A 26,263-nucleotide genomic window follows, 5' to 3' on the forward strand; every position below is an offset into this window, starting at 1 on the left:
CGCCGTAGGAACGATAAGGTGAAAAAAAAAAAACAAAAAAAAAGAAAAAACGACTAAGAAACGGAGGGGGGGTTCTAAATCAGATACTGATGACTCCGTATTTGAGGGGAGAAACACGTTTCCCTTTTTACCTTACTTTTTCCCTCTTTTTTTTTGTTCATTTTGTGTTACGTCGTTCCTTTTATTTCTTGCTTCTATAGTGTTGCTTTGGTTTCTTTTGCTAGCTACTTCGTCGGATGTCTTTTTTATTCGCTCGCTTCGTTGAGTGGTGTTTCGGTTTCCCTTTTTTTTTTCTTTCGTTAATTTGTCACTTTCCGGTTTCTTCGGCGTTTCGTATAATAAAAATGAAAGGTGTCGATAGCACATGGGAGGAATTTCTTCTCGCTTTTTGTGTGTTTGTTTGTTTTGAGCGAACCCTCTTGACCGCTATTTTACAACTACGCTAGAGACAAAGTTACCTAATGTTTCAGTGCCGGATTTTCTGGTGAACAACGCGTACATCCCTATAGGCATATTTCCCATATCGGACTCCTCTGCTGAGGACGAGAGTATGTTTTCTTTTTTTTTTGCCGTGAGGCAAGCGGCACGAACCTAATCTGTACTAACCTCACTACTAGTGAATCACTTTGTTATTCGTTATGACATTACGCTATAGCTACTGCCGCCATGCAGGACTTCCGGTTGTGCTCACAATCTCGTTCTCAGGAGGGGGGGCTCTCCATCTGTTCATGTCTGACGCCAGTCATATAGCCATAGTTGCATCGCGGCGCTAACTCGGAGTCGGGGGGGGGGGTTCAGATATGGGAATTGTGCGTGTCAACTGTAGTCCACGCCGTGCTCTTTTTCTCTTTTTCGTTCGGGGGGAGTTCGGGGAGGGGGTTTTCGGCGGGCTTTTCATTCGTGTGGCACGATCTGTCCTGAAGGCGGCCCAGGATACATCCTTATTCTCTGTCTTAAACTCCTTCCTGTTGTTCTCTCTCCATCCGTCCACTATATATCCCGCTGGTCGCACCGCGGAATGAATAAAAAGTGACGTTGTCAGCGAACCGCCTCAAGCGATTCGGCTATACTCTTAGGCTCCTGTACAAAGATTACTCGTAAATATACGATCTCACCTACCATCCCAAATGTCCGTGTGATTTCACTATTAAAGTAGCGCGGAAGTAATTTTTAACACCCTGTTTTCTTTCTCTAAAACTGTTAAGTAGGCCAGTAAAATTCGCCCCCACAGAGTCATAATTATCGCAGAAATTGAATTTAAAGTGCGCCGCAAACAGCGACAGTGCGCAACGGTGGTGGAGAGGGGTACCAGCATGTGACCTTGCGCTGACGCCACACCGGCCGCGCTCGCTGATTGGTTCAGAGTATCGTCTGCTAGTCAGCTGTTCAGGGGCTCCCAAGCAGCATTGCTCACAGGGAAACTCACGCGGGACAATGAAATCCTCCATGTCCACGGTCACCCTTTCAATTCCTAGTTCCCCCCCCCCCCCCCCCCGAGGGAGTAAGGTTACCGACTACAAAAGAACAAAGCCATCACACACAAAAAGAAAAGGACAGGCGCTGACCTCGATTGGCCGCGTAGACGTTATGACGTCATAGGTCGTCCCTCTCCTCCTTGTTACACCCCGGGGGGCGAGTCGAGAGTGAACGAGGGTGCCTCTGTTTGTGTACGTTTTTTTTTTCTGAAAAAACAAAACGAAAAAAAAAAACACAAAACTGCACGCATCAAAACCTTTTGTGCTATGCGGCAAATTGACGCATACATACTTTCATCGGATGTCTTAAACTGAAAATATTTTTGATGGCCCTCTGTACTCCTTTAAATTGAATCTTGTTTCCAAGCCTCTAACTTAGTTGTCCCTACGAAGTTGAGGTACATGTCTTTTACCGCCTTGCACCGAGGTTACGGTAATAGTTAATTCCTTCGAACAAAGAGGGGTTTGGCACTTAACAGCTTATGCAAACGGCCGCTCGCGACGTTTACGAAAGGCCTTGCCTCGTGTGAGCTGCATGGAGCTGTTCCTATTTCAACACCGTCCTCAGAAAAGCTGAGATTTCATCAACTTCTGCAGCGGGGCTTTACAGACCTTTCTTGGAAGATGTCGGGATAGGGCTGACGTCAGCATGGATGTCATGTAATTGAATTTGTTAACAATATTGAAATGTATTTACTGCGTTGCCCCCTTCATCATCATCATCTCTGTATGTACAGCGTGCCCCAACTAACATGCACCAAGATAATTAAAAAAAAGAAGACAGAACGTGATATTCGAATGAAGCCAACTGAAGGTTGTTAGCAATCCTGTATCACAGTCGCCAGTATTTTTCATTGTGTCTAATCAATTAAGTTAAGCAAAGCGACCCATCCGTTTGTAGAGCGACTTGAAGAGCGCCTTACAAGGTAGGCTTCTTGGCCTTCTTTCTTTCTTTTTTTTTTCGTTCTAAATGGAAAGCCCGCGAAATGAAAAAAATAAAATAAAAATCACACAACAACGAGTCCATTGCCGGCGTAAAACGTCCCATTCTAATTAACATTTCTCCCTGCAAGTGCTCGCAAACTAACTCCCCACCCCACCTTATCTAATCTACATTTCATGCATTTCTATTATCATATCCCACCGTTATATCTGACGTGCGCTGCTTCATCCTTAATCGCGGCATTTAAAAAAAAAAACTCTCAGATCGGACAATAACTCATTTTCCGTCGCTTTCCTAATCAAGAAAGCGACATACCACTCTCAAAATGCACGCCTCCCTCGCATCATCCGCATCGACATCGACAGGAGACCCATTACGTAAATTGATGACGTCATGCATAGCGTTACGGAGGATCGCCCTTTAATTGACGACGGTAATATGCTTTTGATGATGACGCAGTCACCGTATACGCCTCGCCGTCCAATCACGCAAGGAGAAAGGCGGGGTGCGAGCAGTGCGCATGCGCATCCGAGACGCGACGTGACGCGTGCCGTGTTTGGGCCGAAAATCGTTTTCCTAAATTAACTTTCTCTCGGATTTTGTTACTCTCTCGGGGGGGGGGGGGGGGGGGGAAGGGATGAAAGGGAAAGGGCGTGCAGTGTCGTTTAAGGGATATAGTCTCCATACTCGGACAAATCAAATTACGTTGGGCATGAATATTTGATTACAGCAATTATCTGTATTGCCAGGAACTTTGTGTAATATTTAAGGCCATCCAGCCTCGGAGTACTGTAATTAGTGAGAGTGACTTTGTCGGATACACGGAACTGTCTGTTGCGAGGCGAGGGGGTTCTTTATCATGCCACGCCGGTTTGGATAAGGTTACTATAAGGGGACTTTAAGTATAACGCGCATATGTGTAAAGTTCTGAGCAGGCGACTGGAACACTGCAGAAGTTTCTAGATGTGATACAGGATGCTGAAAAAAAAAATATGTGCACTGCTATCGCATTATTCGTGTCCACATGGACGACAGTAAAGCGCCAACAACCATCGCGGAGGCTGACCTGTCTGAGCAACTTCGTACTAGTTGCTGGCGTATCATCGGCTGGGTTCGAACCTGTCCCCCTTGTGACCTCTACTAGAGATGCAAAACTTCCGGAAATTTTGAATCGCTCGCAAAAAAAACGGTATTTTTTGGGGGGGTTTTTCCCGAAATATTGGAAAAAATGGAAACAAACGCGGTTATCTCGAAGCATTGCCGGCCAAGCCACAGCATACAATGAGCTAGAAACTTTAGTAGTGCTCACCCTCTAGGCATATATGAAGAGCAGAGCATCCCATGAGACTGGTGTCTACTCAGCGATAGGTAATTGGAACAACTCTTCCACTCCGACCACAACTCCGACGTTATGTGAACGCGATGGCGATCGCTTGGAGCAGCCAGACGGAGCTCTAAGTTGGTGGTTGTTGGCGGATTAGAGGCACCCAAGGCACTGTTGGCGGGTTGGAACGCATCGAAGGCGCGAAAATTTACATTTTTGAATTTTGTGGCCTGGAAATTTTGGGCTATTTTTCCGGAGAGGAGGAAAAAAACAAAAAAGTAACGTTTCCCCCCAAAGTTCCGGTTTTTTTTCGGGGCTTCGCATCTCTAACCTCTACCCGATCGGTGAGTGGGCGCCGAATATGCCCGGAAGAGTGCAGATTTGTCTCGTGCTGCCGTCTAGGGTCACTAAACAGGGCCATCTACATCAGGGCCATCTACAGGGCCATCTACAGAGCCACGTATTAAAAAGAGGTAGTCTCGCCATTAGGAGGAGCCTAAAAGAGAGGCTCGACCTGTCTCGAGAGGCCGACCTGTCTGCGCTCGAACTTGAGCGCGTTTCATTGGTTGCTGTTTTCTATGGCGGCCGCCATGACACCAGAATTTATCGAAAATGGCGGCGTAGCTTGGAATGACGAAGCGAGAATTTCGTGACAATTTTTTTTTTGCGGATTACTTTAATTTTGTTCTGCAAGTACTATATGTTCTCTTGCAACTATCTTGGAAATCATATTTAAATTGCGCATTGTCATTGTACATGTTTCATTGTCGTTGTTAGGCCTAGTAAAAACCACGATCACAAGAAAAACGCCACTAATGCGTCGAATTTCGCGTGATGGCGATAGCGATGTGTTAAAGAAAAAAATTGGGATCTGAGAATTTCGCCGTTGTATTACTGAATTTTGTTTATTTATACACGTCTTGGCCGGTTTTGGTTCCACCTACTTTTAGTTCGTAATTAAAAAGTCATGCCGGCAGCCGTCTCTATACCAAAAAAGCGTCTCTGCCAGCCAAACAGTTCTGCTAGCAAGCGGTCCTTCCGTTCAGCGTCTTCCCAGCATGCCTCTGTCCATCCTGATGGCTGTGATTATATTGTCCGCAAAATCCATTGTGTTGGTAGTATATCCATTTCAATCCTATCCAATCCACTTTACCGAAAATTGCGGCACCCAGTAAATAAGATTTAACTGGGTTATGGTGTGAATAAGGGCTGAATGTAACCTTGGATAGCCCGGGATAATACAGAGCTGCATTTTGGTTCGTGACTGGCCAAGGAGCTCAAAAAGGGGGTGGAACTTCAGGTGTAGGCTGGTCCTAATGACCAGACTCTCTTATTTATACATGGCTCTGCCTATCTAGTGGCTCTTGTGTCGCCTATAGGCAACGTCCTGGTACAGCTCGCATCAGAGCTAACTTGAACGCCATTCCGGCCTGCGGTCCCTGCTAGTGCTTAGAAGAGATAACGGCGGAACGTGTTTTGGTCATCTCATTCCAGTTAGTGGGGTGCCATCGCTATGAAGGAAAGGAGTTGCCAGGGTGGTTCTCCTTTCGCTTCGCAGGCTGGAGCGGCGTTCAAGTTAACTTTGACGCGAGATGTACATCCGAAGCTTCTCAGCTAAGCCAAGCGACTGCAAGCTTCGGGCTTGCTGCGTGTAATACTTCATCGCGCTGACGCTGACGGTCGTAATTTTACGCTACGTTCAGAGCATTGTATCACAACTGTGTTCAGTATCTCTCTTGGGTGTCAGCCATCGCGACTGCAAAATTTTCCGCGGCATTCCCGGGTACGTAAAGGATGTCTGCGAAAGGTTCCACAGTCTCGCACGTACACTGCGAAAGCGAAAATATATCTTCCTGTTCCCTAGATTGCAATTACTCCCCATTTTAGGTGCCTTGAAATTTACTCGGCGATTCTGCAAAGAGTCGCATACACATCTAGTCCTCAGACGAACCAAAATTAGTCGTTTTTTTTCCTTCTTCTTAAGAGTGTACTGCTTCTTGACGGTACTACCGTACCTTTAAAGGTACTGTAAAGCAGTAGACAAGCAGGATATGCTGGCGACGTGGCTTGAGACTTTGTTGCTTGTAAATCCCACACGCGGAACCGTACGATCGACAACGCTGTCTAAATATTTTTAATTTACCACGAAAAATCCGGCGTAGTGCAGCGGCGCGACGCCTGGTGTCAAACAACCCCCTGTGCAGCGAGCAACACTGTCAAATATGTATTATGTATACAGCACTATTTTGTCGCGTTTTGTTCTTTTGGTGGCTATATTATTTCGTGTCATATTTCTATAGGAGTGCAGAGGCACCTATTTAGTGTGTTTTCTGCGAAATAAAATCAAAAAGAAACGCACAGCTGTTCAGCTGTCAGGCCCAGTGTTATGCGCATGCAACGTGGTTGCCGCCGTACGCGGCTGAGAGTACGGATCGCTTCCGAATACTAATACAGTGTTGCCCGTAATCTTTAATTTCAATTTTCTAATTAACTGCACCGCTGATTGGAATGAAATTTGCGCCGTTTTTGTATCGATGGCTTGGACTGTCGAATAGCCACGCTAAATGAAATTCGGCCTCTGCTGCTTTAGAGTACCTTTAATGAATTACGAAATAAATTCATCAACGCGGACATGCACGAACGTAGGAAGGAAGAAATACACGAACAGCCTCTTGGACGAATAAGAGCCGCGCATAAAATATAGCGCTCCTGTTGACTCGTACCATAGCAATACCATAAAAGGGACGGGATAGAAATTGCTTTTGAGCGTCGGCCATCTTGGCGTTTGCATTTACGAAATTGCCCCCCGCGACAACATGGCCGCCGACGAACACGCGGTCCGAGCCAATCTGTTTGAGAGCGATTGAAACGCCGTTTACCGACGCTTATTTTTTCCTCCCTTCTTTGTTTCCGAAACGTAATCTGCCGGGTGAACACGTTGTTTTCTTTTTTTTTCTTTTTTTTCTCCTTTTCGGAGCGAGTCGGTTCCATTAGTTGAATGGTATAGCGTTTTGGCATTTTGCATCTGGTGGCGCCCTCTACGGCGTTCTCAGGTAATCTAGCCTGAGTGCTTGTTGAGAGCGGGGGAAATGCTCTGACACTGGTTGGCGGAGGCAGATATAAATGTAACGCAAATATAAATACGTTAGGCTGCGCTCTGTGACGCGAGTGGTTACTCCAAGAGGAGTAATTTGTTACTTTTGCGGCACTCGGTGTGTAAATTATTCGAGAAAACTCGCTAAGTTAGTTACAATTAACCCGCAAAAATAGTAACGGAGTTACAGCTACAGTTACGTTTTTGAAATGAAATGTAACTAGTTACAGCTACAGTTACAATGTTAAAGTAATTTAGTTACTCCAAGAGGAGTAATTTGTTACTCTTGCGGCACTCGTGGGTAAATTACTCAAGAAAGCTCACTAAGTTAGTTACAATTAACCCGCAAAAATAGTAACGGAGTTACAGCTGCAGTTACTCTTTCTGAAATGAAATGTAACTAGCTTTACAGCTACAGTTACAATGTTAAAGTAATTTAGTTACTTTACAGTTACCTTTGAAGAAAAAAAGAACGAATAAATGTCACTTTAAAAAACATTGTTTTAGCATTTCAACTATCCTAGCATAGTTATACCGTGTTATAAACAGGATGTCCGATGGGTCATAACAGCATATGGTGGGGGTTAGTCTAGATCATCCTGGCTGCGTATAAGACGACAAAATTCGTGGCATTCTTGGTTGGGAAAAATGGCAGAGCACTTGAAACCTCGACAAAACGACGTTATGGTACTGACACGTGGAAAATATTGCAATGTTTAAGTAACTTAGATACATTTAGATTTGGCAGTTACTTTAACCCAAAGCGGTAGCTAGTCACAGTTACAAGTTACTTTTGTCGAAAAGTAGCTAGTTACAGTTACAAGTTACTTTTGTAGAAAAGTAACTAGTTACAGTTACAAGTTATTTTTGTAGAAAATTAGCTAGTTACAGTTACAAGTTACTTTTGTAGAAAAGTAGCTAGTTACAGTTACAAGTTACTTTTGTCGAAAAGTAGCTAGTTACAGTTACAAGTTATTTTTGTAGAAAAGTAACTAGTTACAAGTTCGTTTTTTAAAAAGTAACTAGTTACAGTTACAAGTTACTTTTGTAGAGAAGTAACTAGTTAACAGTTACAAGTTGTTATTCTTGTAGAAGAGTAACTTAGTTACTGCCCAAGACTGCTTTGCGGAGTCAGTATAGTTTGAAAAGAAGAATTAGCCACTGCACGTACAAAAAGATTCCTCTCAGCGTTCCATCGCCACCTACTTTTTTTTTTGTGATCCTAAATTTTTTGAAAGCGCCGCGATGCAACTGTGGTTGTGCGCGGTGTACAGATGTGGAGTAAGGAGTATACTTGCATTCGATTGGAGTAATTTCTCCCCCGCTTTTCTTTGTAATATTTACATCCAATTACCGCCCCACCCAGGATGTATTCCGGACATTTTCTAACTACTTCTCTTCTTTATTCCGTAGTTAGCACTACGAAAGAACCGTGGCTAAGAGGGGCTTCGAGGCTTGAACAGGAGAAGACGGCGCAAGGTCTATTTCTTTTTCGTTCGAGTAAGTAATTTCGAGTTATCTCCTGTTTCCGTTTTGCCATCTGGTACGTCCAGTACAATCCTATGCAATGTATACTCTGGGCATTGTCTGATAACTTTTTCATATTCCGTGTTTGCACCGCGGAACAGCTGTTGCCACGAGAGGTGTACAGACATGGACACATGGAGAGAGGACAGCAGGAAGGCGTGGAAGATAATGGGTACGCGTCCTGCAATGACTTCAGATGGAACTATGCCGACAAAATGTGCCGCGAAAACCTGACGTAGCACGCATTCGGACCTGCTTCTTCCCAGTGTTTCTATGACCTTGGAGTGACCTAGAGTCACTAAATAAGCGACGCTTCAGAGTATCGACACTGAGTTCCAAGAGCGAGCCTGCGCCATCTTGTTTCCGCGCCACGCTGCCCATGCGCGCGTTAGCGCAGGATGCCATTTATCGTACGCGGGTGAAATGTTACTTTCGTTTACGAGCAGCAGTTGACGGCCTTGAGCTCACCTTGACATGTTCTGGACGCTCAGGTGGACAATACATGGATTATCGCACGACAATATCATACACGCTTCTCTATCCCACAGGGAGCATTATGTTAGCCGTCTTTTGATCCTCAAATGGGGATGATACCGGTGTGGTGCGGAAACAAGATGGCGCTCCTGCTCTCCCTTGGAGACACCAGTGTCGATGCTCTGAAGCGAAGCTTATTGAGTCAGAGCCATTTATAGGGAGAGTTTGTCCATTCTCTGATCTTTTGCCGCCTCGTGGGTGGAGCCTATTTTGACGTCAGAGTCGTCGTTGCACCGCCCCAAAAGACTGAATCCAAGCAGAATCCGCTTATCAGCCATCTGATGCGCGCCATATTGATGCTGCCCGTCAGCTTTGTTGTCGCAATGAATGGAATAACCGGCTTATGACCCATAGCCGCCGCTGATAAGGGGGGTTTTGTTGCCAAGCTGAAAGAGTTCAAGGACGAAGGGCTTTCGAAGGACAATGTACGCACGTGTCTTCCCTGCTTGCATCGTAAACAACGATCAGCATCAATATGGCGTCGGCGACCGGCTGACAACTGCACAACAATAGAACACGGCGAGGGAGGTGGCTTAGCCGTGACGTCGCATGACGCGCTTCAAGTTAGGCTCCTCCTAATGGCCAAACTCTCCCTATAAACGGCTCTGATTGAGTGACTCTAGAGTGACCCACAGCGACCGTATGCAGTATACGCTTGGCCACCGCTATAGTCTTGCTTCCTTGAGCTTGCTGGACGGGATTGGCTCGCTGAGCTCAAGATCGCGGGTTGAAATCCCGGCCGAGGAATGTAGCCATGTGGAGCAGGTAAACATTGTTTCCAGCGCAGTGTGTCGAGGATTTCCGACGCACGTCAAAAGAAACCAATGTGATCGAAATTATACGTATAGTCCTATCCTGCGACACACGCATGCAGTACGTCGCCACACAAATAGGCTGACACACATTACGTGTAAATCTACTCTTAATACTTATTCACTTCTCTGAGGTTGCCAGTTAAGGTTGCACCCAAATTCTAAGTTAAGGAAGGAAAACACTGTCTCGTGGATTTTATATCACGATTTTGATTTCAAATTTGTCCACGTTGTCAGTAGTGGTCAGCGCTACAGCCGTTTATGGGGAGAGTATGGTAATTCTTTGATCTTTTGCCGGCCGGGGGTGTGGACGTGCTTTGACGTCAGGCACGTCATCGCTCCGCCCACTTGGCCGGAATGAAAGGCGAGCCGAGGCTGTCTGGGTGTTTTTCCTCAGACGCTTTAAGACAAATGTCCGCACAGTTCCCTGTGAAGTCGGCCCAGGATGCACGGCCTTCCCGGCAATCACCATCGAGGCGCGGCACGGGGACATTTCAATGCTGTACCTCGGCTCCAAAATGGCGGCACCGGCCTTGGCGCCGCCCGTCGTGTGACGTCAAATGACACGCTTTGAAACAGGCTCCTCCCAATGGCCAAACTCTCCAAATAAACGGCTCTGCGTACTCTATACCCACGGAGTGACGTCATCACTCATTCCCTCACGGGCTTTCTGAACGAGTTGAGGGGTTGCTAGAGGGTGTGCAGATCAGTGGCCTCTCTCGCGCGCTAGAGACCAGATACCATAATTGTTCTTGGAATTGTGTTGCACTATACTCCGAACAAAAAGAAAAAAAAAAAAGGAACGCAGTTGAACTGAAGGTGCGATAGGAATAGTGGGTGCCTGAAATACGTGTAACCGGAATATTTCGTTTAGAAACAGTGGCAAATATTAGAAAATGAATTCAATCGGATTTTGCAGCCGGCTGCGCGTTCCCCGCTGAACTCATCAGGCAACAGTGTGCGGACCGACGTCGAGTTTGTTTCGAATTCGATGTTGCTGATGTTTTATGAAAAAAAAAAAAAAACACGACGAATTTTGCGAAACTTTTTGGTGTTTTATTCTTGGAAGACATCTCCACGTGGATATCGCATTAACTTTAGAATTGCGGATTCCTCGCGGCCACCACCTTTAACGAACACGTTGAAAAGAAGCTCCACAAACCTGCAAACACTTTCTTCGAAGAATCGAAAGAATGGGCTGACTGAATAGCTGTCCACCCATCATTCTTACCTGAGACACCAAATAGCTCCGTTTCTGAAGACGTCGCTTGTGAAGCACTTGTTCCGCGCAGTTTGTCTGGCTTGTCACAAAACGCATTGTTCACTCCCAAAGGACACGAGACAGATCGCTCAGGGACACAGCAGTTGAAACCTTTTTATTCGTCAAATAAAATGTATATATACCTTTTATATGCATATCGACAGCATAAGTGGGCGACATTAAACGTTTGGTCCGAAACATAGGAGTTCTGCTGGCAGGTAGAGCATCGAGATTCAAATTATAAAAAAAAGGAGAGATACAATAACCGTTACACAATAATAATAATAATAATCGCAGTAATAATAATAATAGCGTTCAAAACAATATCCACGATGAAAAATATAACATAAGGGTGACTGTGGTCGTTTAAACAATGATGAAAAAAGAAAGAAAAAGAGAGGAAAGAAAAGCCGGGTCACGGAACTGAATCACGTGATGAGAAGAAGCACAGTGGAAAGTGGAAATTCGCGAGAGGGTTCTGTGATCACGTGAGCACACGCATTTTGTGTACGCTTTCATTATTTATCATCTCGTGGGAGAGAGAAAGAGAAAGAGCGAAGGAGGGACGCGCCACCGCCTTTTTTTTCCCCCCATTGTCGTTCCTTTATGTAACATTTTCTGTCGTCCGTCGGAGCCACTCGAAACGACGCCGCAGTCACGTGACCGTTTCTGCACGCCGGGATTTCGCCGTTAAGGTCAGCAAAGACATGTCACCGTCTTCTGCGTCGTTTAACGTGTTTTAAGTACTTTAAGGTATCCGTCAGAAACGAAGGTGTGAGACATAACTCGAAGCTGCAATAAGAGTTGAATGTTTTGTTCCATCTCTCTGCGCTTCTAAGGCCGTAGATTTCGGAATAAATGGCGAACACGGAAACGAAGCAGCGCAGGGAAATCATAATACGTACGAATCCGAGACAATCCATACCCAAATCCAACACGAGACATAAGAAGTCGCCGAAATCCATACCCAAATCCAACAAGACGCAGTTTTCAATAACGTTCTGGATCTAGTCCGTCTGATACAGACGAATACAAATGACCGACAAAAGACGAAGCTCGTAGGATAAAACGCGTCGTTTTTAAATATATTGAAAATATTCTACTCCGGTTTTTCGTATAGCGTGTTCTCGGCTATTTAAACTTTTTTTTTTTTTTGCTTCCAGCTGGATTTCATGTTTCAGCTTCTTAATAGGAGTTACCTGCACGGTTATTGCGTTTACTGGAAAAGTTATCTTTACAACTTCTCTCACAACCGACACAATATGCTAACAGCAAACGAAACATCCAAAGCAAAAATGGCAAAGCAAGTCTTCTTTGGAATGTTCGACGTTCACACCTTCTTTTCCAAAACACTGCATAATAATAATGGTAATAAAAAAAAAAGAAAAAAAAAACAGGCGACGCATCCGAACTTCTCATCCCCGTCTTTATAACACGTCATTCAACCAGAGCCTTTCGAGTCGCTGAGCATCGCAACAGAAGAGAAACTTATCCTTTGCATAGCAGCTTCACACAACGGAGTCCTTTCGCATCATTCCTTGCATATGATCTCCACGGGGGGCGACAGAAAAAACTTGCGGCGGGACACAATGTTCGAGCTTGGCTCGTTATTGCCTCGAGGGACGATGATGTGACGTGAGAGTTCCTCGTCTGACGTATCAGACTTTAATGGCTGCCCGGACTTTCCCCTTTCGCACAGTGGCCGGCGAGCCCTTGAGCATTTTCAGACAGTCCTGCTCGCAGAGCACACTGCCGTTGACGAGGTTGTAACGGTCGCCCGGGACCAGCTGGCTGTGGCACTTGACACAGGCGAAGCACTTGACGTGGTAGACGTTCTGCGCTGCCCGCATCACGTAGTCGTTGGCAGGGATCATCTGGCCGCAGCCGCTGCAAGCTCCGGAGTTGCCGAACAACCTGGAACGAAGGTGCAATAAACGGTATGAGCCTGGATGCAATGTAAACAACGTAAACAACGAGATTTGCGATGAAAGATGACTTTCATCTTTCATCGTTGATTTCTTAGGCAATTTGAGGCTTTGTTTGTATCTGTCCCCTCTATGTTGTTCCAGCCTCAGAACATCCGTTTATCTCTTGTTCATCAGGTGCCGCTTGCGTCGATTTCCGTCGTATGAATGTGTGTATGAGTGAGCAAAAATGTAAGAGTGAAAGGAGGGTGAGTGAGAGTGAGTGGCTGGTTTGTCGTCCCTTCAGATGACGCACCCCGAAAGTCGCTGGAGAGGCGTGTTAGCTTAGCTCAATTGGTAGAGCCCTGGACCGGCAATCCAGAAGATGTGGGTTCGATCCCTACAGCTGGCTAACCTTTTCAGTGACTTTCATCTTTCATCGTTGATTTCTTAGGCAATTTGAGGCTTTGTTTGTATCTGTCCCCTCTATGTTGTTCCAGCCTCGGAACATCAGTTTATCTCTTGTTCATCAGGTGCCGCTTGCGTCGATTTCCGTCGTATGAATGTGTGTATGAGTGAGCAAAAATGTAAGAGTGAAAGGAGGGTGAGTGAGAGTGAGTGGCTGGTTTGTCGTCCCTTCAGATGACGCACCCCGAAAGTCGCTGGAGAGGCGTGTTAGCTTAGCTCAATTGGTAGAGCCCTGGACCGGCAATCCAGAAGATGTGGGTTCGATCCCTACAGCTGGCTAACCTTTTCAGTGACTTTCATCTTTCATCGTTGATTTCTTAGGCAATTTGAGGCTTTGTTTGTATCTGTCCCCTCTATGTTGTTCCAGCCTCGGAACATCAGTTTATCTCTTGTTCATCAGGTGCCGCTTGCGTCGATTTCCGTCGTATGAATGTGTGTATGAGTGAGCAAAAATGTAAGAGTGAAAGGAGGGTGAGTGAGAGTGAGTGGCTGGTTTGTCGTCCCTTCAGATGACGCACCCCGAAAGTCGCTGGAGAGGCGTGTTAGCTTAGCTCAATTGGTAGAGCCCTGGACCGGCAATCCAGAAGATGTGGGTTCGATCCCTACAGCTGGCTAACCTTTTCAGTGACTTTCATCTTTCATCGTTGATTTCTTAGGCAATTTGAGGCTTTGTTTGTATCTGTCCCCTCTATGTTGTTCCAGCCTCGGAACATCAGTTTATCTCTTGTTCATCAGGTGCCGCTTGCGTCGATTTCCGTCGTATGAATGTGTGTATGAGTGAGCAAAAATGTAAGAGTGAAAGGAGGGTGAGTGAGAGTGAGTGGCTGGTTTGTCGTCCCTTCAGATGACGCACCCCGAAAGTCGCTGGAGAGGCGTGTTAGCTTAGCTCAATTGGTAGAGCCCTGGACCGGCAATCCAGAAGATGTGGGTTCGATCCCTACAGCTGGCTAACCTTTTCAGTGACTTTCATCTTTCATCGTTGATTTCTTAGGCAATTTGAGGCTTTGTTTGTATCTGTCCCCTCTATGTTGTTCCAGCCTCAGAACATCAGTTTATCTCTTGTTCAACGAGATTTGGCCGAGGCAGACCAACAATTAGGGACGACACAGACAAGTAAGCCTCAAACGCCCAGAAACTAACGAAATGCAAACAACTCAGGGAAAAGAGGTGCTGACGCCAGGAGTCGAACCTGGGTCTTCTGATTTCCGGTCAGATTTCCGGTGTGGTGTAGCGGTTAGCATATCTGACCGGAAATCAGAAGACCCAGGTTCGATTCCTGGCGTCAGCACCTCTTTTCCCTGAGTTGTTTGCATTCTGGATGCAATCGTGGCCGTTTCGTGTCGTCATATTGAGGCGCAAGTAAGACGGTCGCTGTAGCCAAAACCAAGTGACTAACCAAACCATTAATGGCTTTGCCTGTGACGTCACGAAACCCTGTCCGGAGGCTTTATACACGGTTCAGCATAAGTCCGTAAACCACAACGGAGTTACTCTGCCGGAGCAATCGGAATCGTTTATTAGGAGAGTTTGACCCTTCTAAAAGCACTCCAGAACAAACCCACTTGAGATGCTCCAAAAAATATCGATGCTTTCCCAAATTTTGACCTCTAAGCCGTAGCCGTAGGCAAGGAAAGCACCTCCACGCCCAGGTCCCCCAAGGTCGCCATTTTCCCATGTATTTGTTCCTATCCCGATGCGTGCAATGCCGGAGGCCGCCCTTAGATACCCCATTGTTACCAGACGTTGGCTTGCGTGGATTGTAGCGCGCTAAAGATCCAGTTGAAGCACAGTCCAAGCCAGGCCAAGTCACCGAAGGAGAAATGGACGACTGCGGCGCCTGGTACGACAGGTACGCTATGTGATGCACGCAGCCGTGCACTAGATCCTTCCGATCGCTCAACACGTTTAAAAACGGGACCAAAAAGTGAAACACGACAGAGAAAGTTGTTATACGCGTTTTATTCGGACATATAAAGACCAGATTCATTCGCAGAAACAACAAAAACATTTTGCCGCTAAACTTAGCGCGCTGAAGTGATCCGGAACGGCAACAATGGGGTATCTAGTGGCGGCCTTCTTCGTTGCACGCTTTTCCGAGGTGAGTTTGGGGGGACCTGCCCCTCCACGTCTTCGACATGACCTTGGAGTCATCGAGTGGCCGATTCGGTCACGCTGTCGGTCCCCCACGAGACAACGAATCCGTTTTGTTGCTTTATCTTTTTTATTTATTTTTTATTTTTAAAGAAATGTATGCCACAGGCAACAGACGGTGGGGAAACCCAATATACGTGAGTCGCAATATACAAGGGCCAGATCCCGCAGCCGAAAAGGAACACTTCTATTCTAACCTCTGTTCTATCCGAAGCAATCGGCCGAACAAGCTCCGGTGCAACTACACCAATAGTCTCTCGCTCCTGCTTGTGACGCCCTGCCAATATTATATATATCTATATATATATATTTACCAGGCCTCGCCATGTTGCTCGCAGTCGGCTCGGCGATATGAGTTTCGGGCCGAGTTTTCTTTATTATGACGACGTCTCTCTCTCTTCCATCTCGCGCGCGAAGGTGGAAGAGGAGGAGGAAGAGCAATTTCGATCAGGGCCGCTTGGCTTATACTTGGCTTGGCTATATTATATGAACGGCATTCGTATATATGGTGGTGGGGGGGGGGACGAAAGCGAGGGGGGGGGGTGAAGCAAATAATACGTGTCTTACGATATGAGAACCCGGTAGTTGTACAAGTAATATAGATTGGTGTTGGGGGACGCAGGGGGGAGGGGGGGGAGGGGGTTGCCGGCAATCTCGGACTTTGTGCTTCGAATGGCTGATGGTTGTTGCTCCCTTTTTTTCCCCTTTTCTCTCTCTCTCTCTCTCTCTGTTGGAGCAAAAGACGAAACCCTTTTTCGTGCTGCTGATACTCCGTCTGTATGTGTGTATGAGGAGGAGAGGGATGGTATATATTAGATATGGATTTGCGATAATCGAGCCAATATTAGGTGGAAGGCTTACACGGAGGGGACGCCGAGGTTTCGTGTTAGGGGTGCATGTGCTTTGTAGAGGGAGGGGTTCGTCGCGTATGATGGGGGACAGGGGATGCAGTTACGGGGTAGGGGGGGAGGAGGTTTAGATCATCCGAAAGTGAATGTGGCAGCCGGCAATTTGAATAATGCGTGATATATCGGTTGAGCAGCGCTTATCGCCTGTATATGGGGCGAAGTTTTGTCATCTTTTTTCGTGGAAATGGGAGTGTTCTTTTTCTTCTATTTTTCTCCGTACTTGATGTAACATTTATTGAGCGTAATAAATGAAGTAATTTGCGAGCATTTGTCAAAGTGGGCCCGTGTGACTCACTTTTGAGCCACATGTCGCCAGGTTCGGACTCGCATGTAAGTTTCGGCATTCTTCGTATGTGCGCACATGCAATTGGGTCTGACTTTTTTCGGGTTAAATGCCTTTCCCGGATCCGGGAGATAAAAATCGGGTGCTATTAATGCGTTCAGGCCGTTATCGGGTCATTTTTTTCCCTTTCCTTTCCCATTTTCCCCCGCAACTAAAGTGCATATATTGATCAAACCTGCATACCTCGTGATGTACAATGACAAGCGCCGCATCTTCCAACATAAAGTGTGCTTCACATAGTTTATTGTCGCAGTTAGGTAATATTTACATCGGGCAAGCGTACTAAATAGTGCGCGTGATACGTGATGCAACGTGACCTGTGATTAGAATTCGGGGAGAAATCGGGTTTAACACGAAAAAGTCAAACCTCCAACAGGGACCTCCAAGCCTCCAATAGGGACGTCAGAATGTGAGGGCAAAGGGGGGCGGGGGGGGACGCCCCCATCTGGGTTCATGCCGCGAGGGGACACACCTGCATTTGAAGATCGTAAAGATCGGTCAGGGTGTCAGATATATTCAGTATTACGAGGCAGGTTTTTATGGGATTTGCATATTCACTTCTGAGAATCTTGCGCTTACTGCGGGTAACTTTTTTCAAGTAAGGGAAATCCGTTACTTCCTTGCTCCTCTCGAAGAAGTGACACTAAGTATTGGTGGGAACCCTGGCCTCATTCATCCAGCACTCTATCAGGAGCCACCGTGCTGAGTATTTGCGCTCAACGGTAAAATGTGAAATTTGTGAAATTTACCGTGAAATTTCATTTACAAAAAGCGCCGTTTGGAAAGTTTGGAGTTCCGATTTCGTAGCACCAGCGAAGCTTCACTTCCCACTGAAAATTTCGTCTGCTTCGAACACGCCGTCGTGCTTCTTGCGGCGTACAGTGCACGTCACGGGGTCAACATCACCAACGGGCTCCCTGACGGAGTTCAGGGCTTTCTAGAGGGTGTCCATGTTAGGGACCATAGCTGACCTCTAGAGCGTGTGCTACGTCTTTTGACCTGGACTAGTGACTCTAGTCCACGTCAAAGACCTGTGGCACACGCTCTAGAGGTCCGCTATGGCAACGCCTTCTAGATAACAGAGAAGGCCTCAACACGCTTTCAATAACGTCACGCACCTGGCCCGGCTGCCATACATTTTCAATGAGCAAGCTTTTCTCTTCTTCCTTCTTTCGGTGACGTCACACCTATCTATCGCCAAGAGCCACAGTACCCAAGCAGCACAATGTACTGAAAGTCGAGTGCAATAGGGGTGGACGGGTGACCAGACTCGTGAAACTAAGGAACATTGATAAGACACATACTGTCCACCCCTATGCACTCGACTTTCAGTACATTGTGCTGCTTGGGTAGGGCCCGGTGCGTGACGTTAATTGAAAGAGTGCAGAGGCGTCCTCTGTTATCTAGAAGGTGTTGGCTATGGTGACCGTTCCCAAGCAGCACAATGTACTGAAAGTCGAGTGCAATAGGGGTGGACGGTATGTGTCTTATCAATGTTCTTTAGTTTCACGAGTCTGTTCAAGGTCTTTCACTTACCCATCCACCCCTGTTGCACTCGACTTTCAGTACATTGTGCTGCTTGGGTTCTTACTGGAGAGCGCGTGACATTTGACGCTCAATCCCGCCGCAGCAAAAAAAAGAAATCAAATAAAACGATTCATGGAGGGGCTTCAATTGCATGATGGCAGTTGAAGAAAAGGTACCAACAATGGGATTCGAACCTACACCCTCTCATTGCTGGTCAGCGATGCTACCAATTACACCATGCTATATAGCTACCCGTCAGGCTTCCACTGCCTGCGACCTCTCCCAGGACCCGTCCCTTCGGAAGAGCCGCAACCGTGAAGAATTTAGGTGTCTATCTTGACACGGGAACACTTGTGCCGAGAAACAGACAAAACTGTTAACGTCAATGCTGGCTGGGGATACCAGTCGTAACAAATCAGGGTTCTCCGGGGCATTACCTGGTTTCTGGGCAACCACGGCACTCAGCAATGCGTCAAATCACGCGGGCTAAGTGCTGAGGACGTCGCGAACGACGACATTCCTCGTGAGATCTCTTCCTTCCTAATACGACACGGAGGCCAGTCTGTTGTTGTGGACAAGATCTTGTCCAAACACTACACGCACTAATTGGATCGAGAACGAAACAGACTGACAGATGCACTTTCCCGAAAATGGCTGTTCTATATCGCGGTAAAACGTTACTTTTAGAAAAACGCTACTTTTACTGCCGATGTCACACACGCTGTCTGTGCAGAAATCTGCGGATATATATATCCGTCTCCCAAAAAGGAGGACGTCTATAGTAAGTCTCTAGGGAGTCTATGGCTTTTGCACCGACGTCAAGGCTGCTCTATAAGAATCTCATATTTTATTTCGTTCTAGAGCACTTAAGCATCTGTCACTATCAGACGCGTACGGACGTGGACAGATGGAGGGAGGACAGCAGGTGGAAGTGGGGACGGGGGGTTAGTATGCGTCCAGGGCCGACTTCAGGGGGATCTGGTGCCGACATTAGCCTGGAAAGTCTTCGGAAAACCCAGGGAAAACCTCAGACAGTACAGCCGGTGGCGGCATTCGAACAAGTGTCACCTCCTAGTGTCGTCGTGGAAGGCGATCATCCTTCACACTATGCCACACGAGCTGACCATTTTCTTCTTTATTCAGCAGGGTTCGAACCCGCGACTTTTGTACGATGTGGGCGGACACGTTACCGTTTTACGAGGGGCGTTCAAGTCAAACCGGGACTTTCTGTCTCCTGAGTGTACAAATGGCTCCGGCTACTTCTTTTTCGTCATTTTCACACGCGACAGGCCTCCGCGTTCACCACGTAGTGGTCCAAAGTTTGTGCAAAACAGAAGACACGTGCTAGACAAGATGGCCGACAACGAGGTCAGCGCGCACATCGAACAGCGAATTTCATAAAATTTCTCGTGAATGAAGGCGTAAAGTCATCCGAAATTCACAGGAGACTTCAGGCTCAGTATGGCCACGATACACTTAGCCGCTGCAGGACGATCCCGGCCGGGGCGGCTCAGAGCCCAGTGTCAGAGTTCCTGTGAACATCCAACTTGTGGAGCGCCTGATCCTCAAGGACCGACGGATAACATGTCTCGAACTGGCTCGAAAGACGGACCTTTTTGTGGGAACGTTGAACACTATCATTCATAAACACATCCAGTTTCGGAAAGCCGGGCCTCATCACCAAAGGAGTCCTCCTCCTACAGGACAATGCACGCCCGCATACCGCGCATCTCACGACAAGCACCTTACAGGAACTTGGCTGGGAGTTGCTGCCACATCCCCCTTACAGTCCAGACCTCGCTCCCAGCGATTTCCATCTCTTCGGGCCACCGAAGGCGTTCCTTGGGGGCCGCCACTTCAGCTGCGACGACGAGGTCAAGAATGCGGTCCGATCATGGCTGCTACGCGTCTGTAAGGATTTCTACGCTGCTGGCATCCAAGCCCTGATGAAACGCTGGGACAAGTGCATTAGTGCCAGCTGGAGATTACGGTGAAAAATAAAACTAATTTCTCGCCTGTAAGTTCATTTAAACTTTTGCGAAAAATGAAAAGTCCCGGTTTCACTTGAACGCCCCTCGTATGTGTACATGCAGTAAGGCCTGCCACATTAAACGGGATTAGTCCCAATCGAGCCAATGGGGAAAAAAAAAAACGCGAGCAAGTATTATGCACATGCCATGCACGGCAATCTCTCTGTTCTCCCTAATTGGCTAAGTCAATTATGGGTTAGTGCGCGTCTGGCAGCACGTGCAGAAATGGACGGAGGCAATAAATATCCATCAGGGCCCCCTTTTTTCATAGGCCTGGATCTCTCTCTCTTTCTCTCTCTCCCGTGGCATCGATCTGAGCATGGCTGTTGCTGTTGCCATTAAGCGCACTCTGGGAAATGAGATTTCCACGTCCGTTGCAACACGCAGAAGCCGCGTCGAGCGATCGGTTATCTTTTTCTTGCGTTCTTTTTTCTTTTCTTTTTTGTTAAGTTATTTAGAGTAGCCCTAACTGTTACGCGGCTCGACGAATGATTGCGTCGCAGTTACAGTTGAGCAGTAGAAGAGAAATATATTTTTGAGTGGAATGTTCAGTCGCTAACTATTCCGTACTAGAAATGCTTCACCCGTGTCCAACGGCAAGACGAACGGCACGGACCAGCTCGCGTCGCTTAAGTGGTTAGGACGATCGCTCTCCACGCCGGGACTGAAAGATGAAGCGGGTTCGAATCCCGACACCTGCTGTCCGAGGTTTTCCCTAACACGGAATTAAAAAAAAAAAAAAAAAAGAAGGGCACGAAATGTTGTTCGTTACACCTAACAGGGTTACTCCGTCGGAGAAACTATGCTGCAGTGTCACAAGGTGTCCCCTATTCGCTCTGAGATCGAACGGTGTCGGCGCGCTGCGGAGGAACGATGAACTATACCGTAGTGTGGATAGCTTTCTCGCGTCGTCTGCTTTTACACCTTTATTCCGCGTTCAGTGGAATAGGTGGAGCATTGGGGAACCGAACAGATGTCGTACCGTCGTAGCACAAGTGATCTTCCGGTGAACATACGCGAGAGTTACGGGAAAGAACCATCAACTCCGAACATCGACCGGCGTGTTAGCCACACTAGAAAGGTGACCGGTGTCGCCTCCTATGGGTCGATCTCGCAGCGCACTCCAGCCAGAATTCCTGTAGTTTCGGGGTCGGCGCACTGGTTGTCGTGACGCAGCTAGCTAGTGCAGCCCATATAGGAATAAGTATAGGGCGGGACTGAAGCTGTTAGGTTGAACGTGACTTTTGCGAAAAAGGGTTAGCAGAGCCGTTTTATCCCCATGCGCGCAGCATGTGCTCTCCTTTTTTCCCCTCAAGGGCTCGCGTTATTAGGTCACGAGTGTATACGTCACGATGTGACGTAGGATGTGAACGCTGTGGAGAGCGAATATCGTACACGTTAGAAAGGGCCGGGAGCAAGGCTCAAAGCCCACTGGGTTGTCGCCTGAAGTATCTGTACTTCGGTTCAGTTTCCGGTTGAAGTTTCCGGTTTGGGTTCAAAGAGAAAAAGTGGGATATGTACGTCCTATAACACCTATATCGCTGCACCCATATCACCTATAACACCTATATCACAATGCACGCATGCATACCGCAGTCAGCTCCGAAGGTTGGGAATTGTCAATTTAAGAACAACAGATATTTGCCTCGACTTTTAGCGAAATCAGGCAGTCCCGCCGCTGTATGGGTTTTCACGACGGCTGTCTGATTTCACTATACTTTGATGGTTCGTACACCCTAAGAAAAAAAAGGAGTATTTTTACTCCTTTTGGGGACTAAATGCATTGCCACAAAAAATAGTCCCTTTCGGGAGTAAATGAATGTCACAGAGTGGAGACTGCATTTCAAGCGCTGTTGTAAGAGTCCCAAGTACATAATTGGTGTGCACGCATGAAAATACTTTAGAGCAAACTGTCAACCGTGGTATACCGAGTGATATAAAATCTTGCGCCATACATATGGCACAATTTGCGAAGAAAGATTCGCTAACTCTTTGCGTTCCCGCTGTATGGCTGGAAAATTGCTACGTTGTCTGAGTTATACAGCCTTATGCCGTTCAAATTGACTAAGGGCACATATTTACGTAGACTGTTGCATTCAGGAGACCATTCGCGAAGTTAGTGACAATTTGCAGTCCTGGGGAGTAAATGGCGGGACTAAACGTCGGGTTAGGGGACTAAAACGGGGAGCAATTGCAGACTAGGGGAGAAGAAGCTGCAATTACTCCTGATTTTACTCATTTTTTTCTTAGAGCGTAGGCGTTAAAAGCTTTGTGTTCGTGGTATTCTGTTTATGTGCTAGCCTCAGCTTGGTTAATACCATCATGTTAGGCTTTGAGTCGTTTAAAGGTTAAATATTGAATGAAACATGCTGCATTCGAACTAAATGTGCGTTCATGTTAGTCATACAAAGTGGTGCTTTTGTAGAGAACCACTTTGTGCATCCTCTAGACCCCGGTCTGTAGCTTTTAGGATTGAGAAACACCTGCAGTGATCAGACCAGCTTCCTTTAAAAGCCATGGAACGTAATACAAGTGTTGAAAGTGAAGGAAAAAAAAAAAGGTTATATATAGGCAGTTTTAGAAAAGGGTACCCATTGGGTACCCTAGGGTAATTTTGGGCAGCCATTCGCGACCCAGATCTACCGCCTTGACTTTTCTTCGCTTGTATTGCCTTTCTGCATCAAAGTCTTCACTGTGAAAGTGCATTTGAAAACGCAGATAACGATTATCAGATCGATGAGACATTGATAAGAGATCCTCTCCCTCGCAAGTTGCAAACGTTTCGCCAGTCTTCAATTCCCTTAAACCCACGAGAGCTTACAGGATAGACAAGAATAAAAATTCAGCTCTCCAGAATGCGTTGCAACCGAAAAAAATAAAATAAAATAAAAATAAATAAAGAGCAAAAAAGAAAAGAACAGCCTCACTGTAGAATATAACGCACGTTTTAAGTTCCCTTTTTCCTTATCATATCTATCGATGACCCTTCAACATTCCATCCGATACCGAGTTTGTGCGCGATCCATGATTACAAAAAAGAGAAAGAGTTTCTTTTCGCTTATCCTTCACCTTCCGTTTATCGCGCAAAATAAAAAAAAAAATACAGAGTGTAAGAGAGAGGAAAAAAGAAAGAAGCAAAGGATACTCTGCGGTTTTTTCGCTCAATAAAATTCGACGTGTGGGAATTTAACGCGTCGTGTGTGTTTTTCTGCTTAGCGGAGACTTAATGAAGCTCCCTCTAATTAAAGGATCTGGTCTCCTCCTGATAGGAATCCCGCCCTCTCTTTTTCCCGCCTTTTAAGTTGGCACAAGTGCTTCCCTGTTCTTCTGCGCTTCTCTTCTTTTTTCTTTTTTCCCTCGTCGTCGCTGCGGCCAGGCCGAAATGAGACGACCACTCGCCTTGTCTTGCGCGTGTGTTTTTATACGTTAACATTCAAGCATCCATGCGTGTCGAGCTGCACTATTACTATACCAGTCTCGGTTAGCAATTGAGGCACATGTATATACAGGGTGTTACCCTATAAAAGTCTACCCGCGTCGGCATGCCGTGCTCGCCAATTACTCAATGCAGGCGGTACAATGTGTTGTCTACGTATAAACCTCATAAGGACATTCCATCATGGTAAATATCGAAGTGATTGAGCACCGTTATGCAAAGTTATAGCGCAAAACGTGAGGTTCCCGTAGGCAAAACAGCCAAGATGGCGCCTCTCAGTAAGCAGACGACATCCCTTTGGGGTGTCGTCTGCTGAGTACGTCGGCATTTTTCGTACCTCACGTTGCTTACTTCTGAGCAAAATACGACAATTACACGAAAGCGAAATGAAAACTGCAGTTCCATCCGGCTGGCAGGATATGCGACACGTCGTCGTCTGGGGAGCAGCATGGCAAGTGCTCTTCTCAACGCCGCCATCTTGATTGTTTTGACTACGGGAATTTCACGTTTTGAGTTATAACTTCGTGTTGCGGCGCTTAATCACTTCGAAATTCACCAAGATTAACTGTCCTTATGAGCTTTATATGAAGATCGCACAATGTGCCACCTGCATTGAGTAATTGGCGAGTACGGCATGGCGGCACGGGTAGACTTTTATAGGGTAACACCCTGTAGTTCGTTACTGCGAATAGTTCGTATACAGTAGTAACCGTAAAGTGTAAATCAGAATGAGCTCCATAATAATAAAGACACAAAAAACAGACGACAGAAACCGCGCGTTTACGTCGTGTGTGCTTTCTTTTCTTTCTTTCTTTTCTTTTTTTTTTGTGTGTGTGTCTTCGCCCATAGACGATCTAAGCCCCTACGTCACTGATTACGTTTCGCCGCCGCGCAAAGCATGCTGGTAGGCATTATCAGCCTATCAGCCGACCCATTTTTCCCGCTTCTTGCGCACCACAGCAAAATATAACCTCGAACCAGTCGCCTCGTGACGTCACATGTTTGTAAACAGAGGGCAGTCTATAGCTCAGGCTTTCTACATTAGGTGAGGTTCGCCCACGAGATCGCCTGCACCTCTGCTATATTATCAAATTAAAATGAAGAAACAGAATTCAGGCTAAAATAAAGCAAAAACAAAAGCAACTTCATAACAGTAGAATTCCTAGTGTTGCTAGACTTAGAGGGTCAAGGAAAACACACACAGACAAAGTCTCAATGCAGTTCTTTCATCGTAATTGTAGCTCGCAGTTGCCACGTATTTTCACAAACTAGCTGCAACTGTAACCTACCCATGATTTATCGGTATTAGCAATGAAGCCATGTTCTTGTCGTTCTGTAGCAACTAAAAACAAATGAATTCGCGTTGTACTTGTTTTCAGTGCGCAATCGAAGTGCCGTCGAGGACTGACACTTCCAGAGAGTGTTAAGCGAATATCCTCGATGCCTGAACATGGCTCGGTAGCATGAACCCTGGATGGCGTGAAGGTAGCACATTTCCTAAAGGCAGTCTGTAGGTGTGGGTTCGTGTCCCACTTCTGGTGCGTTTTCATCAGCTGCCATGTGAAAAGATCCTTGGCTCATACCTCACGATAACATACTCTGCAACAGCTCAGAGTATTCATAGGAGTACATCCCCATAGAGTCTAGTCGAAGAAAAGGTAAAATACTGCTCACGGGGCGGAAGTTTCCTCGTGCCTTATGTTGAATATCAGCATACTGCGCACATAGCAGACGACATCATCGGTCCTGTCATCTGCTACGAAATGACTGCTTATTCTTTCATAAGAAATCAACGTGACGCGAGACCCGAAACATCCTCGTTGTTTGTCTAGGACAAGTTTGAGTTACTTGTCGCCACTCGGGAGCCGTGGGTAACGCACATAACAGACGACACCATCGACCTTGTCGTCTGCTACGAAATGACTTGTTGGTTAGCTGCAATCGTGCTTTTTTTATGCTTATTCTTTCCTAAGGAATGCACAAGACGCGAGACCCGAAAAAAATCCTCGTTGCTTGTCGCTTGTCGAGGACAAGTTTGAGCCACTTGTGAGCCACAGACAATCCCCGCTCGAGTAGATTAACATCGTCGCCACCGACCCAGCCGGCAGTTTTAGGCAGTTTAGACTTCTATCAGCGAGTCTTGAACGCGACCCAAGCACACATGGTCTCACTATTCTGCGCTAAAATGCCTCCCACAGAGCCGGGTGCTATATATTTGAGGGTGCTTACGCATCGGGCGTTATCGAGTTAAAACCGGAAGAAGCTTTCTTGGTCTCCTTCCGACCAAACGACACCCAGAAAAGGCGTATACTAAAAAATGTGCGTGTTCCTTTCTATTTTGTAAAGTTAAGGTACAGTGTTTCCACTTATAATATTGTGCAGTGACATTCCTGCATGTAAAGCTTTGAAAAGGGGCAGAGGTGCAACAATGCAGTAGGACATGTTTGGTTGGTTGGTTTCTCGTTCTGAGAATTCTCCTACGAATTATTCCAGTAAATAATGACAGTTTGATGAGAGGGCACCAGC

General features: G+C 46.5%; 1 protein-coding gene and 1 long non-coding RNA gene across 2 annotated transcripts in view; one reads left to right on the plus strand and one right to left on the minus strand.

The window, feature by feature from the left end:
• Window positions 1-26,263, plus strand: part of LOC135369007 (uncharacterized) — a 50,569-nt gene that overhangs the window by 18,774 nt on the left and 5,532 nt on the right. The window contains exons 2-3 of the long non-coding RNA XR_010414921.1: window positions 8,250-8,336; window positions 8,465-8,535. This is a non-coding gene — a long non-coding RNA (uncharacterized LOC135369007). The remainder of the gene's footprint in view (window positions 1-8,249; window positions 8,337-8,464; window positions 8,536-26,263) is intronic.
• Window positions 11,067-26,263, minus strand: part of LOC135369006 (LIM domain transcription factor LMO4-like) — a 77,947-nt gene continuing 62,750 nt past the window's right edge. The window contains exon 5 of the mRNA XM_064602598.1: window positions 11,067-12,884. Within this exon, the coding sequence (XP_064458668.1) occupies window positions 12,629-12,884 (256 nt within the window). The 3' untranslated portion in view covers window positions 11,067-12,628. The remainder of the gene's footprint in view (window positions 12,885-26,263) is intronic.

The sequence above is a fragment of the Ornithodoros turicata genome, chromosome 9, assembly GCF_037126465.1.
Source record: "Ornithodoros turicata isolate Travis chromosome 9, ASM3712646v1, whole genome shotgun sequence".
Classification (NCBI taxonomy): domain Eukaryota; kingdom Metazoa; phylum Arthropoda; class Arachnida; order Ixodida; family Argasidae; genus Ornithodoros; species Ornithodoros turicata.